This window comes from Mus caroli, chromosome 6 (assembly GCF_900094665.2).
Source record: "Mus caroli chromosome 6, CAROLI_EIJ_v1.1, whole genome shotgun sequence".
NCBI classification, from domain to species: domain Eukaryota; kingdom Metazoa; phylum Chordata; class Mammalia; order Rodentia; family Muridae; genus Mus; species Mus caroli.
The window spans coordinates 137,797,967-137,815,398 of NC_034575.1; the positions used below are offsets into that span (position 1 = coordinate 137,797,967).

The 17,432-nt window shown below is 41.2% G+C and overlaps 1 protein-coding gene across 6 annotated transcripts in view; it reads left to right on the forward strand.

The window, feature by feature from the left end:
* Pik3c2g (phosphatidylinositol-4-phosphate 3-kinase catalytic subunit type 2 gamma) overlaps positions 1-17,432 on the forward strand; it is a 332,394-nt gene that overhangs the window by 305,909 nt on the left and 9,053 nt on the right. For all 6 annotated transcript variants that reach the window (XM_029478871.1, XM_021164809.2, XM_029478870.1 and 3 more), the window contains one exon: positions 13,506-13,631. In XM_029478871.1, the coding sequence (XP_029334731.1) occupies positions 13,506-13,631 (126 nt within the window). The remainder of the gene's footprint in view (positions 1-13,505; positions 13,632-17,432) is intronic.

Consider the following 17,432-nt stretch of genomic DNA (forward strand, 5'->3'; position numbering starts at 1 on the left):
ATCCAAATTGCTCCTCTGCTCTCCATGAAGACTGCTCCGAACTCTGGCGTTACTTACTACCAAATGATGAGTACCACTTTATTGAGTTCTGTGCCACTTTCACATAACCTCTAATTAAATTTTTATTATAATTTATTTTCTATATTTCAATTCAGTTTTAGCGTTCTATGGAATTATCATCAAACACATTCAATTCCCTTTCATGTCTATTATTATCAATATGCTATTCAATATTTTTCTCATCTATGAATTATTTGATTGACTGTTAAGATATTCTTTGTTTCACTCTCTCAGACATGTCAACCTTTTGGCACTGTCACATGACATTATAATCTAAATATTTCACATTCAAGAACTGCAGGATCAAGTTACAAAAAATATCAACAAAATTTTTCCTATAATGTTTTAGGTAATTTTATGATTTTGCGTCGGCTCACATACATAGCTTTCCTAGGGAACTGTAGGCCACAGGACACAAACTCTACATTCTAACCTAAGTAACAAAAGCTAGAGAGAAGAAAGAATAGGAAAATGTTACAAGATTTCTACAGAAGTGAAGACTTCAAGACAAAAGCTAGTTCCAACTTAAAATTCTTTAAAGTGTTCTCGAAGGCATTTTATTTATCACTATGTTTTGGGTGTCCAAACATGGATTTAATAATTAGCTTTTGAGAGTGTTTGAAGACCATCCCCTTTTATCCAGCACTTAAAATCTCTTCACTACAAGTATAAACATGTTGTGTGGGAACTCACATAAACTCTGAGTTAAAACTTGAATCCAAGACTGACAAGTCCTCATGTTGACCTCCTGCCTCAGCTCTCTTCATCACACTTCCTCAGGCTATTCAGGGCTGCAGTCTTCCTCAGACCTTCTGTATGGTGCTCCCCTCAGGAGAGACTGTTCTTACCTAAGCAGTCGAGAGCCCTGCTTCCTGTCTCTGTCCATCAGAATTCTGTCCACTTACAAACATCCCCAGGCACCTAGAACCAAGCATCCCCTAGCAGGCAGCAAACTGGAATTCTGCAAATGAGCAGTCAGGGCCTCGCTCCTCCTGATGCATGATTGACGTGTAGGAGAGTGGGATTTCCATGTGGAATTCTAAAAGGATTCTCTTCTGCTCTCTGTGCCTGTGCTTACTTTGCCTGACTACAACAAAAAGCTTTGAACCAGTGCAATGTGCCAAGAAGTCTCAGACCTTCATAGATACACTTCACCTAAAGAAAGTCTTGTGCCTATAGACACAAAAATATAAGTTAAAGTTCAGCAAGTTTAATTTTTTTTGCCCAAGATCTCACAATTAAGGATGTAAATTTAAAGACTTAAAACCTCTGAGCTCTTGATGTTTAATCTAGATTTTATGAGTAGTGCTTGCTCATCCTACTAATGCACATTTAGCTTGAAGTTTAACCAATAGAAGTTATTGGAATTAAGTGATACAGAGAAACTGTAAAACTGAAACGAAGCTCAAAAGTCTATGGGCAAAGTAAGAATCTACACAAAGGCATCTTTGAATTTCCAGGAAGAAAAGAGAAATTTGAGTGAAACTGTATTTGAAAACATAATCGTGTCTCTGGTTCTTTTGCCTGCTCATGGGGCCCTTTTCCTCTTAAATGGATTGCCTTGTCCAGCCTTCATATGAAACTTTATGCCTAGTTTTGAATCTTGCTATGCTGTGTTGAGCTGAAATCACTGGATTTCTATTTTCTGATAGGAAAAGAAGGAGTAGTAGATCTGGAAAAGAGGAGATATGGGGGCACTGAGACTGGGGTAAGGAGGCTGCAATCCACATCTTGTATGAGAAAAAAAGATATAAAAAAAATATAATCACACAAAATTTCCAAACATTAGCAAAAAACATACAATCCTAAATTCAAAGACCTCAATGAGTAATCAAAAGGAAAAAGTCAAAGAGAATCATACTGCTAAATGCTGAAATCAACCATGAAGGGACTGGGGAAGCTTCCATAGCAAGAGAAAGGGGACACCCAGTGAAAGAGGAATCGATGTAGGGTGAAGTCAACTGGAAATCATGGAAGTGAGAAGGTATCACAGGAGCTTGCAAGTGTCCAAAGGGGATTCCTCAGTGTAGGCTTTTATGAGCAAAAGTAATGTCTTCAGAGACAGTGGAAAAACAAGTGTGACGAAAAATGGGGTGGGGGGGGCAGGGCAAGCAGACAAATTCTACAAACAAACTGAGCTTACATGTCTGTGTCTTCCATTCCAGGTCTTCTGAGTTGACAATGAGGGAAACAGTTTGAAATGGTGTGTCTTTCCTAACACAGGGAGCTGGGCTGTAATTTTCCTTTAGCTGCAGCCCCAAGTATTGATGTGTTGATTTTCCTTGTCCTTCAGTTTAAAATTATTATAGTTCCTTTTCTGATTCCATCTTTTGAATCGTTTGGGTACATCCTATTTTGTTACCAACTATTTGGGAAATGGCCAGAAACCAGGCTGTCCTTAATATCTACATTAATTCCATTGTGGTACTAAGACAACATAAAAATCAGAGGAAACTGAAGGAAATGGAGAGGCAAAGAAATTGGTTGGGAATCAAAAACCCAGCTCATGAAGTGAAATTTGCTTGCAGAGATGGTGCTTGTTTCTAAGGACGTCATAAACTAGCGCTGTTATAAACAGCAAACTGGGGCCTGGGCCGTTGGGAGACTTTACTTAGCTTGTGCCAATGTTCAGCCTCATGCCACAGCACAACAAAAACCAAACAGTAACTGAACAAACAAACAAAAACAATACAGGATGCTGTGTGCTCTTACAATCCCAGCACTCGGGAAGGGGAAATGAGGACATCAGAAGGTGGCTTGAGGACATGTTCCACATGATGTGACCCTCTTTAGATCGACTGAGCACTGTGTTAGTCTGAGAACATGATGCATCTGGGTAGATGCTCCAAGCGTGACAGAAAAGAATGTATGCTGCCCCTGCCTGGGAGGAGTTTGGTGAATGTCAGTAGGGTCATGCCGGTTAATTATTACATTTCTCAAGCCTTAGACAGTCTTGGTGATTCTGTGTATATTAATTCTGTGAATTATTAAGACATGGGTGTTAGACTTCCAAACATAATCACTAGCACATACAGAGCTTCATGAACAGTTGGATTACGTCCTCCAGATTGCTCTCATTTATCAGTGCCCCTGATCGTACTCTCTGCTCTGTCATCCTTGGCCAGAGAGTGAGACAGATAACTCAGTTTGCTCCAGACTGATACTTTGTATCTTGTTTTGTTTCATTGTGTTGTGGGCAGGATCTCACTGTATCCTGGGCTAACAGTCATGTGGGTACACCTGGCGTGGGCCCCTGTGGAGGACAAAGGTTGGTGTTTGGGGACCTTTCCTGGAATAGAGTCTCACTGAACTTGGGGTCTACTACTTCAGCAAAAATGCCTGGCCCGTGAGCCACCCTGATTCATTTGTCTCTACCCTCCCAAGTCCTGGGCTTGCCCATGTAAACCACCACACCCTGATTTTTATGTAGATGGTGAGGATGTGAACTCAGGCCCTCATGCTTGGGCTGTCAGCGCTGCCCACTGAGCAAGCTCCTCAGCACCCAGCCTATTGTCTTTAACTTTAGTAGATACAGTTTATGGTTTCCCATCTCCTAACTCAGTGCTGCTTATCCATTCCAATGTGTTTGTACCACAGTTGGGCTATTGACACAGGCACATGACATCCTGGTGTGTTTATTTGAATTATGAAAAGAAATAAACACATAGGACAGGATTTGTGAGCTTCTGAGGTTTACAGGCAGACAACTCTCCTGGCCTCTTAAAGGATTCATTTGCCCTTTACAGTCCAGTTTCTTCCTATACCAAGTGCAGAGCAGCACACATTTGATCTTCCAATTCTTTATTGATTTGAATAGCTTCTCAGTTTTACATTATATGCTCATATCTGGCTTTTACACTGTCCTTCAGACATAGCAATAGGCAAGAGCCCCAAAATTTGGATTCACCCACAGTAGTTCAACAAATGTGAGACAAGAGTTTAATTACCAGCTAACCCATAAACAGCTCATCAGCCTTTGCTCTTGAATAGATTCTAAACCGCAAATAAAGTTTAAAGCCTCGCTTCTCACTTATTAATAGCGAGGAGCAGTAAGACCTTGACAAATTTCACACGGTGCTTCAGTGACAGGAGTCAAGGACTCTGATTAGAATTCTGGATTTTGCAGAAGCAATTGGACTTATATGTACTAAGTCAAAAAGGGTGTTTAATCTACCAGAGCCCAACTTCTGTGAGCTGTTAAAGACGTTGGGTTATAGATAAAAATAGTTTTAAAATGCAGTTGGCTCCAGTGATTGGTTGCAGGAACCCCTCTGAAGATACTAGTTCCCTTATATTAAATGGTATAATTTTGCAGATAATCCACACAGGAATAGTATATACATATACAATCTCTAGATTGCTTACAATACCTACTATGGTATAAATATTATAGAAATAGTGGTTATGTTACATCATTTATGTAATATCATGAATAAAAACATATATTTTAAACATGGACACAGTTTGAAAAATATTTGTGATCTGTAGTTGATTGTATCCAAACTGCAAGCACAGCACTCTCTTTCTCTTCTTCCCTCCCTCCCTCCCTTCCTCTCTTTCTCCCCCTCCCAACCCTGTGGTGTGCAGGGGTAGTGGGGGGTGCATGAGCACTCATAAATGGACACACACAATTAGGAGCACAGCACAGCAACTACTGCTCTTGAAGATCAGGGTTTGTTTCCCAGAAGCCACATTGGATGGCTCACAGCTGACTGGAACTGCAGCTGCAGGGGTCCTCTGGGCCACCACAGGCACATGTCCACAAACAGTAGCACACTCGGGCACAGGAAGGCTCGCGCGCACGCACACACACACCACACAGAGCAGACACAACACACACACACACAGACCAGACACAACATACACACAAACACACACACACACACACACCACACAGAGTAGAAACAACCCACACAGACCAGACACAACACACATACACACACAGAGCAGACACAACACACACACAAACATACACAGAAATACACAATTTTAAAATGGTAATAAATTAATACATTTTTTTAAAGATGTTGATGCCTTGACTCATTTTTTTTGGACTACTCAAATATTAGATACATGATAATTATATTTTTTCAACTACTTTTAAAAATAAGTCTTGAAAAGCACCAACCAGTCAGAGTCTGTGAAAGGTTTAAATTAGTGTGAAATGAAGCAAGAGACCATCGTGATTTAGGTCATGGAGTTCTGAATTCATTGCATTCCTATTGACCAACACACACAGGTTAGAAAAATGATTGTAGTATTTAAGTTAAGAAGGAAAGAAAGAAAAAAGAGTTCCAGGCACCTCCACCTTACCCCGCTGCTGTCATTTGTTTCCCTTCAGCCAGCCTGATGACTGATTTGGGCACACACATCACACTGGCCAGGCACACAGACAGGCGAGAAGAGGATTTTATCGGAGTCTCTTGTTTCTGGCATCCATCTCAGATTTTGAAAATCCTATCGTATTTTAATTATGGTCAGTTGATTTTCACCGAAGCTTGTATTAACCAATAATTAGAGGCATTTACGTTAAAAATGATGGAAAATTCTCATAAATTATTCATTGGAAAGATAGTAATGGATTAAACACAATTAAGCTTCGGATTACTATAAGGAAGGCTCCAAGGTGTCTGGTGACTTTAAGCCATTTGCATCTTCATCAGTCTTCCCATTAAACTCCATCTAGAAGCACTCTGAATTATTTTATTTTCTTCACAAAGACTCATATAAGGCTATGGTTAGACATTGGTCCTATAGAAAAACCTCCAGCAAAGTAAGCAATACTAACTTGTGCATTATTTTAAGAAAATGGTCCAGGGCCAGAAGGATGGCTTAGTGGCTAACGGCACTTGTTGCTAAGACCACACACCTGAGTTTGATCCCTAGGACCCATGTGGGAGAAGGAGAAGACTGATTACTTCAGATTGTCCTCTGACTTCCACGTGTGTGCTATGACATGCAGGGTCACATACATACATACTACATACATGTGAAAAAATTAAAGTAAGTGCTTCTCTAATGGTAAATATTATGGTATACTATTGCATGCTCTGCAATGTCCGGTGCTATTATTCATTTTATAAACAACTTGAATGGCGGAGACGTTCCCTTATTATTTTATCTTCTTTTTTGCCAGAATGCCTTTCCATTCTCTCCCTTTTTATAAGTAACTTTTTCTAGACACTTTCACTTCCTGTGCTTAAGAACAACAGATACAGTGACATGAGAAGCCATTTGAAATGCTACATGCCATCCAGAGCAAGAAGTAACGGCAAAAAAATTAGTGTATTCAATTATTCATGCAAGTAAAATGAGATCAGCTAGAAGTCAAGATCATGAACAAAGAGTTACAAAGTAACTCATTAAATTCAACCAGGCTGCTCCATCCTGTGTTTCATTCCTGAGTTAAGGAAGCAATCATCTCACTAGCAAATTCCAAGGACATCTGAAAAAATCTTCATTCTATTCTATTAGACAAATGAGACACTTAAAAATTATTTGGGGAGGGTATACAGGGATGTGCACATGTGAGGAGTTAGACGGGGATGCACGCATGTGTGTGATGGTGTGGAGGTCAGAGGTCAACATCAAATGTTTCTCCTCCAAGCTTTGTATTTGAAATAGTTTCTTATTGAACCCTGAGCTCATCACCTAGCCACCCCGCCAGCCATCCCCCCATCTCCCAGGCTCCATCTCTTGGTGCTGAGGGCACAAGCGTCAGCGTGCCCAGCTTATTAGACAGGGTCTAGGCATTTAAACTCAGGTCCGTATACTTGCCAACAGCAGTTTACCTAATCTTCCCAGCCTCCTAAGAGTAGTTTTTAAATGATTCATCAGCTGTCACTAAAATCCTTTCTGTGCCTACTTCTATTAAATATGGGGAATATACAATATTTTTCAAGTATTATAGTGAAGCATTAGGTTTTTTATTATTTTTTTTATTTAATTGCTATTACAAGGCAGAGTCTCCTAAAGCCCAATCTAATCTCGATTTCAACATGCCCTTGCTTCTAACTCCCCAGTGCAGGAATTACAGGTATGTACCACCACACCTGACTCAGAAGCTGTGATTTTAAAACTTTGAAGTTTTGTTAGCAAGACCACGTATTTGACAAACGAGCCACAGACATGTTTGAGACGTTGATTTTATTTATGGAGAATAGTTAGTTTTATTGTGAGTCCTGCCTCTGTCTTCAACGTGGGATCTTTATGAAACATCGGTCTATTTCAAATGTAAGCATGACAATCAACATCACAAGAATAGAGGAGCAAGCTTATTTCTTTCTGATTCATCCTTCTACACCACATTAAGAGAAACAAAATGGGAGGATTTGTAGAGTAAGAGGGTATGAGAAAGTCCCACAGCATACCGTTCACTCACAGTGAGCCATTTATATGGCCATGGCTTTGCCTCTAATGCTACGATAAACACCGTGGCCAAAATCAACTTGGAAGGAGGGAATTATCCCAGTTTGCAATTGATAGCCCATCTGGGAGGGAAGCAAGGGTTTCACAGCAAAAAACAGTCTCAGAAAAAAAAGAGAGAGAGATTAAGAGAGAGAGAGAGAGAGAGAGAGAGAGAGAGAGAGAGAGANGAGAGAGAGATTAAGAGAGAGAGAGAGAGAGAGAGAGAGAGAGAGAGAGAGAGAGAAAGAAAGAAAGAAAGAAAGAGAAAGAGAAAAGAAAAAAAGAAAAGAGAAAGAGAGCACATGAAGAAATATGGCTTACTGACCAACAGTACGCTCAGCTTGCTTTTTTATGTGGCCCAGGACCACCTGCCTAGGGTTAGGACTACTCACAGTGACCTGGGCCCACGCACATCCACCATTAATGGTGAGAATGTCCCCACTTGTCTACAGGCTTGATGAGCAAACCAAACAAACCGTGATGGACACACCTCTAAAAAGACAATGACTCTGGAGACCTTAGAGCAGGTTCTTGGGAGATCTGCGAAGGTGTTTGTAGCATGGAAATTATAGCTTTGTGCATGCTCTCCCCCTGAAGACCCTGCAGTGGGATAGGACACAGGCCTCAGCTGATGCATGTTTCTATGAGTCACTTTTTTGAAAAGGGGTCTGACTAAATTGCTGGCTTTGAAATCACTTGTAGCTTTGGTGTTCAGGTTTATAGGCCCAAAGCCATAAGGTATACTGTACAGCCTATGTGTGTATTAGGCTACACCATCTATTTGTGTGCAAGTCCTCCTTGTGAAGAAGTTCACACTCTACTAGGAGCTCCCAACGGTGCATCTTTCGGAAGACCCATGGTTGTCTTTGATGCTACTGACTTCTTGGCAATGTTAGGTGGAATACTGGGGGTGGAGAAACATGGCTATTTAGAGATAAAGGTAAATAGAAGCCAAATTTTAAGTAAAAGCTTCCAGCATTTCCTTTGAGAACGGAAGAATCTACTGATGAAGTTTGGTTAAGTGTATTGATTAGCTTTTCTATCGAGGTGATAAATGCTTGGCACAACACCTTGTATATGAAGGCTCGGGGTTGGATCGTAGTTCAGTTCATGGTCAGCTGGCTCCTCTGTGTCTGGGCTGTGAGGAGACAGAGTTTCCTGGTCAGGAAAGCACGGAGAATCAAAATTCATCATCAGAGGGAGAGAGAAAGATGCAACACTCACAGGCATACCCGGAAGTGATCCACTTCCTCCAGCTAGGTCGCAACCACAGAACTTTCGAGAAGCTTCCAAAGTCATACAGTCAGCTGGTGACCAAGCCTTTCATGCCTGAGCCTTATGAGAGGACACACTAGGATTTTGTGAATAGACAATAGAAAGAAGCACAAAGGAATGGAGAGCTGGGTAGAATGGGAAGGCCTTCCAGTGAAGATCTTCTGAGCGCCCACCCTCAAGATGATGATATACATAGGGAAAGGTTTCTGTTGTTGTTGTTGTTTTCCATAATTTTATGATGAATTTCAAATGCAAGCTGAGAATACATAGAATCAGAGCTAGAAGGAGCCACAAAACCTAAGTGGAGATGGCTTCATATTTACCTCCTGAGCCCTTTCTAAAAATATCAGCCAAGATTCTAAAAGAAAGGAATCATGCCACTTTATCTCAACACACTGTGCGTAAAAACAATCTCCCCATTGCTAGGGGGAAGGTCTGACCTTCTCCAGGTCTCTGTCAAGTCTTAGTGAAGGTCAAAAGACAATCAGAGTAAAAAGAAAAAAACAAAAACAAACAAAAAACCCTAAGTTGAAGAGTTAGGCCAGTAGAGGTTGTATAATGATTTTTAAAGTCAAAATTAATCTGCATGAACATAAGGGCAAAGAGCACATTGATAACTGCTTGATGGCAGGACAGCTGGTGGCGCCTTAATAAATTATTCCAGCTCCTGAAGGAAGAGGAGGTGACACCAGGACGTCCGAAGGGGAAGAATTGATGTTGATAACACAGCTACAGAGGAAGAAAAACTCGACAAGATCCAAGCAATCAACGTCTGCACTTAAAGCCGGTACCAGCCAAGGGAAGCCTACTGTACACATTTACAACGCACTCCTGGCTCAAACCGGAGCCTGTGTTCTTGCAGCATTCTGAAAACTCACGGACAGTCAAGGACCTTCTCAAGGGCACTAACTCGGAAATAGAAACTCAAAGCTTGAGGGTGGCGCTTAAGGGAGGAGGCTCCCGCACAAAAAGCTCTGCTGTTCTGTCACTTGGGTTTCTTCTTCAAGCAAAGGGGAGCCCAGACGTTTTGAGACGGGAGGTGCTGTAACCAGACCAGTTTGGGGCTGTTAAATATGCTACTGATATACAAAATGAAGGAAGGAAAGAAGTAAAAATATTTAAAAGCCATTAAAAAGGCAGGGCAAACAGCTCAGCCAATGTAGTGCTTGCTTTACATGTAAGCTTGAGAAGCTATGTTTGGTCTACTAAGCAGGCATGGTGGCACACGCCTGTGTTCCCAGCTTGCTAGCCAGCTGGCCTAACCAAGATGATGAATTACAGGATCATTTCAGATTCAGTCCCAAAAAGTACAGTGGAAAACAACAAAGAAAGACATCCAGTGTCCTACCCTTGCCTCTTCCACCTGATTGCACCTAGGCCCGCTCACCCCCTCTCCAACACACACACACATACTCATGCTCGAGTGTGTACACGAGTGTGTGTGTATGTGTGTGTGTGTGTGCATCAAAAAAGAAAAATATTTCAATGATGAATAATCTCTTTGATATATTGGAACTTAAATACTTATAATTAATAGCATGATCCAGGAAAGTTTTAACTTCCAGGCCAGTGGAGTAATACCTATGTCTTATAGTGGAAGCATTTCTTCCCTGGAAAAAGATCCTTAGTCCAACAGAACATAAGGTCTGGGGACAAGAAATAAAAAATATTTTAAAGCTACTGGTATCATGGTGAGTGGTCCCACTCCTTTTCCCCCACTTAACCTTGGGAACCATGAACATGGTGGGGAAGACACACAGTTCTATATATTTATGGGATGCTACATAGTAGGTACATAGCCTGCTGGAGATACTTACTCAACTCTACAAGACATTTTGACTGAGCTGAAGCTGTAACTGAGTCTTCAAAAGGCCATCCAACAGTTCTCCAACAGTTCTATGAATAATACACACCTCCAGCTGCTCGGGAGCATGATAAAAAGAAGGGGATTCTGTTGTTGCACTTCTATTCTATTGGAGGAAGTCCCTTCATCAGGAGTACTGTTGCATAGGAACGATGGTACTGAACACACATCCGTATCAGCCTATCATCATCCCATTATGAAGAGAACATTGCCCCTCCATAATGGAGAAGAGCCAAGGCAAACAACTTGCTACCAATTTGGTGCCATCTTTAGGATTCAATAGCCTACTTTCTTCTGGGCAGATTGCTCACACCCCCTGGGCATAGCCTGGTATTGTCTGAGGTTTTTCCTAGGCAGACACAACATACAAGTCTACTCATCCCAGACTTAGAACCCAGGCATCCCAAAGTAACGATTGCACAAACATCCAATTTGGTGCACTGGTGAGTTTTTACTGGAGTTCCTTGCAAGAGTAGGATGGCTCAAATGAAGCTGTATAGCTGAAAATCTCCACCACGTGGGTAAAGACCCATGCTAGAGCTCTCTCTGTCACCTGCAGGTAGCCGGCTCTACAGGTCCTAGACTCTTGTCCAGTAAGCTGATTGGAGTCTCCTTCCCCAGTTGTTTACTGCATTTACAACTCTGGGAAGGGACCCTCAAAAATCTTGTGTGTTCCAGCTTTCCCATACATGTGAAGTTTATATCCTGGGTCTTAGGAGCCTGGCTGCCTCCTTCCTTGACAGAATGTGGTTGTTGTGAGGAAGCTGCTAAACAACACTCAGACTGTTTAGTGATTGGAATCTGTGTTGCTGAGCCCTTAAAACTGCTCACCTCATGTATAGCCAGGTGAGGTGGTACATGCCTTTGATCCCAGCACTTGGGAGTCAGAGGTAGGTCAGTCAATGTGAGTTCAAGGTCAGCCTAATCTACAAAGCAAATCCCAAGACACACTGGGCTACACAGATAAACCCTGTCTCAAATAAATAAATAAATAAATAAATAAATAAATAAATAAATAAATCCAAGCCAAAAAAAGAAAGAAAGGAAAAGAAAAAAACTTCTCACCACATCCACCATGTTTGGTTTCTTCACTGGTCCATGGGGAATAGCAAGGGTAATCTGTATAAATGGATTGGGCCATTCCTATGTATTTTGGTTAATTATATCCTACTCTGTTGATGACACATTCTGTGATGAGAATTTGCACAGACCACAGATACATTCATGGCATTCCCCCCCCCCTCCTTGAAGAATCCTTTCCACATACCTCTTTCCCAGATTTCCCTATCAGCAATTCTGCAATCATGTTCTTTCCACGTCCCTGACTATGCATCCAAGCCATTGGCTTCAACTCACGAGCTGGTGCATAGACACATCTGGCCATTTCTTCTTCCAAGCCAAGTAAACATGCAGGTGCTCCTGCTTGAAGTTCTGCCCACTGGGAGATGTTCCCTTCAGCACTGGTCTTCAGAGCCATCCCAGAGCCAGCCTACAAGGCTGGAATTGTAAACATCCAGATGGTGCCTACCTGTTGAGGACAGCTTTATCTGTAGACCAGGACTTGTTCTTCACCTCCTTTGCTAAACAGTTATATGAAATTTGGGGGTAGAGATGAGACTCAGTGGCTGAGCACATCTTGTGCATACAGGCCTTAGGGGCAATCCACAACACCAATAAAAATTCATCAGGAACTTTCTAGCTGCAGAAGGTGAGGTCTGGATGGGCACAAAAGCCAGGGTAGCAGGAGTTGAGGACTTTGAACATTTGGGCCAATTTATATAACTTCTCAGGCCACCAAGAATGTGTAAACAGCTTTATATTTTACAGCATTAAATAGTATTTATTGAAATGTTTAATACATTGCAGTAAATAATAATAAGCCCACAATTCCTCATATTTGGTTTTTAAGCCATCATCTTTCAAGTTAAATCACAATAATATTTCTCATGTGTTCTTCACTAAAGGTCCATTTCACCAAAATCACAGTGATAGCATCTATTTATTTCCAGTCACTTTGATTTTGGAAATGGTGGACTGACTATCCAAATGGTAAATTAATAAATAAAAATACCCACAATAGACTTGAAGGAAAGGCAGAAGGAAAGGGAGGCCTTCCCAAGCAGTCTGCAGCTGCTGGCCACACCATTCCAAACAGGATCAATAGACTTAAAAATAGTCTCAGTGCACTAATTGCCATCCGAGGTGTTAAAGGCTGGAAGCTGGAGATGGAGGTGGGTCGGGCAGGAAGGCTCCCTTCAGCATTGCTGTCCAGGCAGCCCCTTCAGCAGATGCCCATTCCATCGAAGACAGTGTCTAAAAATGCATCTAATGGATTTGATGGTAACTCACATCCTACATCTATTGGAGCCATTTAAACTGTATGCCAGTTATAAGTCTGACTGTGATGTCATCACAGAAGCATTCAGATCATTAAGGGCTCCAACTCACTGTATATATTAATATATGTTAAATTTGATGTTTCAAAGATTCTTAAGTACTGTGCATACTCCCAATATACTTAATTCCTGTCCTTATTTGTGACTAACATTCATCTCTTGATGGTATCTGTCAAAAATGCAAATTAAGATTTCACTCTAAAACATAAAACTGTAATTGATGGACTTTTGAACTCTGTTCTCTCACAGAACAATTTCAGATGGGATATCTCTTTGACACTGCAGTTGGAATTATTTTTGAGCAGCCAAGTATTTCTTCTAGTTCTTCTTTTTTTCTTTTCCCTTTCTTTCCTTTTCTTTTTTATCCTTCTTTATATTTTTCTGATGAGCTAAAGACGCTTTCATAACTCCAGATCCTGCCTCTGGTCTGGCCACTTCGTACCCAGATATTTGTTTTCTTTGATAGTGACACCATTAATATGTATCACCACTTTCCGTTGCAGCATCTCCCAGATGGCTCTGTGCCCAGTGCACATGTTGAAATTTATCTTCTACCACATCCCAGTGAAGTTCGGAGGAAGAAAACAAAGTGTGTTCCAAAATGCACTAACCCAACTTACAATGAAATTGTAAGTATGCGTTATCGCCTGTCCAGGTAGTTTATATTTTTCTTACCAGTTTTTTTTTCTATTCTTCTTTTTTTTTTCCCCTTTTTTCAGCTTCACAACCAAATATGGAGAATTTTCAGTAATTGGAAGCATTGTTCCATAAAGGCATGATGTTGCCCAAAATAGTACCAGCATGCTGAACACTGTTCTAGATGCTATGGGAACTGGAAAATACAGACTATCAAAGCTCTGACAGGCCAACCTCCAGCAGGCATGGGAGGGTTGCTTTGCATACTAACACTTTCCCTGACTCTATTGTATTCTCTACCTACCGTGTTCATCTTATTTTCTTTAACCTTGTTCTAGCACATGCAAGTTTTTATCACCTAACCATTTTATCACAAACCTAAAAGCTATTAGAAAAAAAAAAACATTAATCAGAGCTACTGCATTCTGCAAATAGCTCTCCTACAAGGTTTCAAGATCCAATCTTTCCAGTCTTCTGGTTTCTCTCTAAAGCAACCTGCCTTTGTTGTCTCCTACCTCCTTCACCTCCTGACTCGAGTTTTTCCGTCTGTTTATTCTTGCTGTGTCATCTAGCAGAGGCCAACAAGAAACAAAAGCATCTTCCCATGTTATTTCAGCTGTGTGTTTGTTAGGACAGGGTCTTCCTGAGCATCCCAGGGTTCACACAAGCAGGATCCTCCTGGCTCAGCCTCGCCCTGGTGTGGTGCAGAGCAAAGTCTGTTGACTCCTATCTCAGCTTTTCTGAGCAAGCTTTCTTCCCCACATCACCAGCCCCAGCTCATTAATCAAATCACACAAGCTGCTCTCATTTCTGCTTCCCTTCACCCTTGGATGCTGTGCAGTGTAGATTCTCACCTTTCCTGGTAGGGCTTCACTCAAGTGATATCAGCAGGCTCCTAATTGCTAAATGCAACGAGCCCTCAGGCTCTCTCCCTGCTGCAGGTGCAAACTGACAACCAGACACCCTGATCCTTTGAAACCTCTGTGTGCCTAAATTCCACCTTTTCTTAATTTGTTCCCTTTTCCTATAACCTCCTTTTTGTTTTAATGCATTGCTATCCTTCCTCTTAAAATGCTATTTGCTGAAGCTCTATGGTCCACCCTGGCCTGCTTCCCCTTCAAAAAGCATCCCTCCCTAGGCAAAGGGTCTGCATGCAGAAATTCAAACAACCTCTGATTTAGAAAAAACAAAAACAAAACAAAAAAGCCAACAACAAAAAATGCAAATGCCTTAAAACTATACGAGTAGTGACTCTGACTTCCTTCTTTTGTCTGCACTCCCTAAGAATCCCTGAGAAACCCTGTGTTTCTTGAGGAATTAGGAATGAGCTGCAGAGGAGAACGCCCAAGGTGAAGCTCTCAGGCTATACCTAAACCCTGAATGTTTTATTTCCTTGACATCCTTGGGCTGAGGAGTTCTGCTTTGCTTTGCTGGACAATGAAGCATGGTGACAGAGACTCTGGATACATTCACACGTTTTCTGTCCCATCTCAGTGTAAGCTTACATCTGTATTGATTCCCCTAAGGTCCAGCTACTCGTATAACCCAGGATGATCTGGAACTCGTGTTTGTAGCCAAGGATGGCCTCGTGCCTCTGCTCTTCCTGCCTCTTCTTCAAGTGTCGGGATTATAGGTGTGCACACCACACCTGGTGTAACTCAAGGTTTTGACCTTTGACCCCTCTTCCACATTGCTGGAGCATAACATTTAAACTTCTCCCAGCCACTTGGAAGACAGGCTTGCTTCTTTGCCATCTCAAAAGATGCCGGATTAGTGTGTATGCATTGGCAGCATCACACATGTACATTTTATAGCTCAGTGGTCCAGTTAGTGTGGTTTGCATGTTCCAGGTATATGTCTATCCACTACAGTGATTACAACCCCAAAGGGAAATGACTCCCCTCTGTGTGAATATCCTCTCAGCTAGGGGTGAGGCCACCTGAAGCCCTTCCTCATCCTTGCTAGAATGTTGGCTGGCTTAATTTTGTGCAAATTCAAAATAACACCTTTAATGACACTCTCTTTCTCAGTCACATGTCCAACAACCAAGCTCTACCGTTTCTACTAGAACACCATCAGACGCCTAAATCCAGTCTTCCTTCTCCTGGTCTAATTCTGTTTGAGGTCCCTGTCTCTTAAGCCATTACACAGCTGTTATCCAACTCATGTGGAATATTTTTTGTTTGTTTGTTTTGAGATGGGGTTTCTTTATGTAACCTCAACTGACCTGGGATTGACTATGTAGATCACGCTAGATTTGAACTCACAGAGATCTATCTGCCTCTGCCTCCCAATTGCTGGAATTGTATATACATGCATATATATATACATATATGTATATGCAATATATATATGTATCTGTATATATATGTATCTGTATATATGTATATATACAGATACATATATATATATACCATCAGGACCATCTCTGTGAAATCGTTTTATTAAATCTTTTATATTTCTACCGGACTGTCACTCAGACAAATTGATTATTATTCCATTTACATGGTTTGAAGGGTCCTCATTGCCAAGTGTCAACCTACAATTTTAAATGTGGCATTAATATCCCTTAAATTTTAATGTTACATAACTAGAATTGCATACTTTATGATAATTGAAATTGCCTTTTGTCTCAGTTACTTTTTCTCATGGCTGTAACAAAATATCTAGAAAGATCAACTGAAGACAGAATTTGTTTTGGCTCACAGTTTGAGGGTGCCAGTCCATCATGGTGGGGCAGGTATGGCAGCAGAAACTCCAGAGAGATGCCCATGGCGTTGCTCACATTAGGGGGATCTTCTCACCTCAAGAAACCTAAACTCCTTCACAGGCATGTTAGATATTTGTTTCCATGGTGATTCTGAATCCCATCAAGTTGGAGACCAAGATTCACCATCAATCCTTTTTAGGCACTGCAGTGTCTTATTTATTCACCTAAAATGCTGCATATGGTCCTGATGACTCTTCAAACCCACATCCCACTCTGCCTTCTCTGCTGCTGTGACCTGGGAGTCCTGGCACCTCCTGCTTCACGCATCTTTGTAACCTTTAGACCTAGAGTAAATTTTATGACAATTAAAGGAATGTCTCTTCTCCCCAGATATCTTTAATACTTAGTGTTAGTAATATTTAAAATTGTCTTTAAATATTTCAGGAAGTTTTATAAGTGATACTATATGTGTAAAATGTATATAAATCATTAATATATATACATATATATATATATATGTGCATGCCTATAAAGGAGACTCTAAATTGGTAGAGGTATTTTGATGTCTTATTACTCGTTAAAGTGTCCATTCATAGCTAGAGATTCACAGCCAACAATGTGAAACCTGCCCTCTTTCCTTGCATACAAGCCATCCAACCTCACTATCAAGAAGCTTTGTAGAGATTCTGTATCAAAAGTTAAGAGATGGGCTGCTGAGATGGCTCAGTAGTCAGGAGCACTGGCTGCTCTTGTAGAGGACCCAGATTTGTGTCCTTGCACCCATATGGCAGCTCATAATGGTCTGAAACTCCATATGACACCCTCTTTTGTCCTCCTTAAGCAATACACACATGTGATGTATACACATACACTCAGACACACATACACATAAAATAAGTTTCTTTAAATAAATGGATTAGGTAGATGGTGCTTAAGGAACATTATCTGAGTTGGTCACATAAGTAACAGAGAGAGAGAGAGAGAGAGAGAGAGAGAGAGAGAGAGAGAGAATCTATAGCTGTTGCAATAGAAAGGAAGAAAGACGGGAAGAAATGAAAGGAAGGAAGAAAGGAAAGAAGAAAGG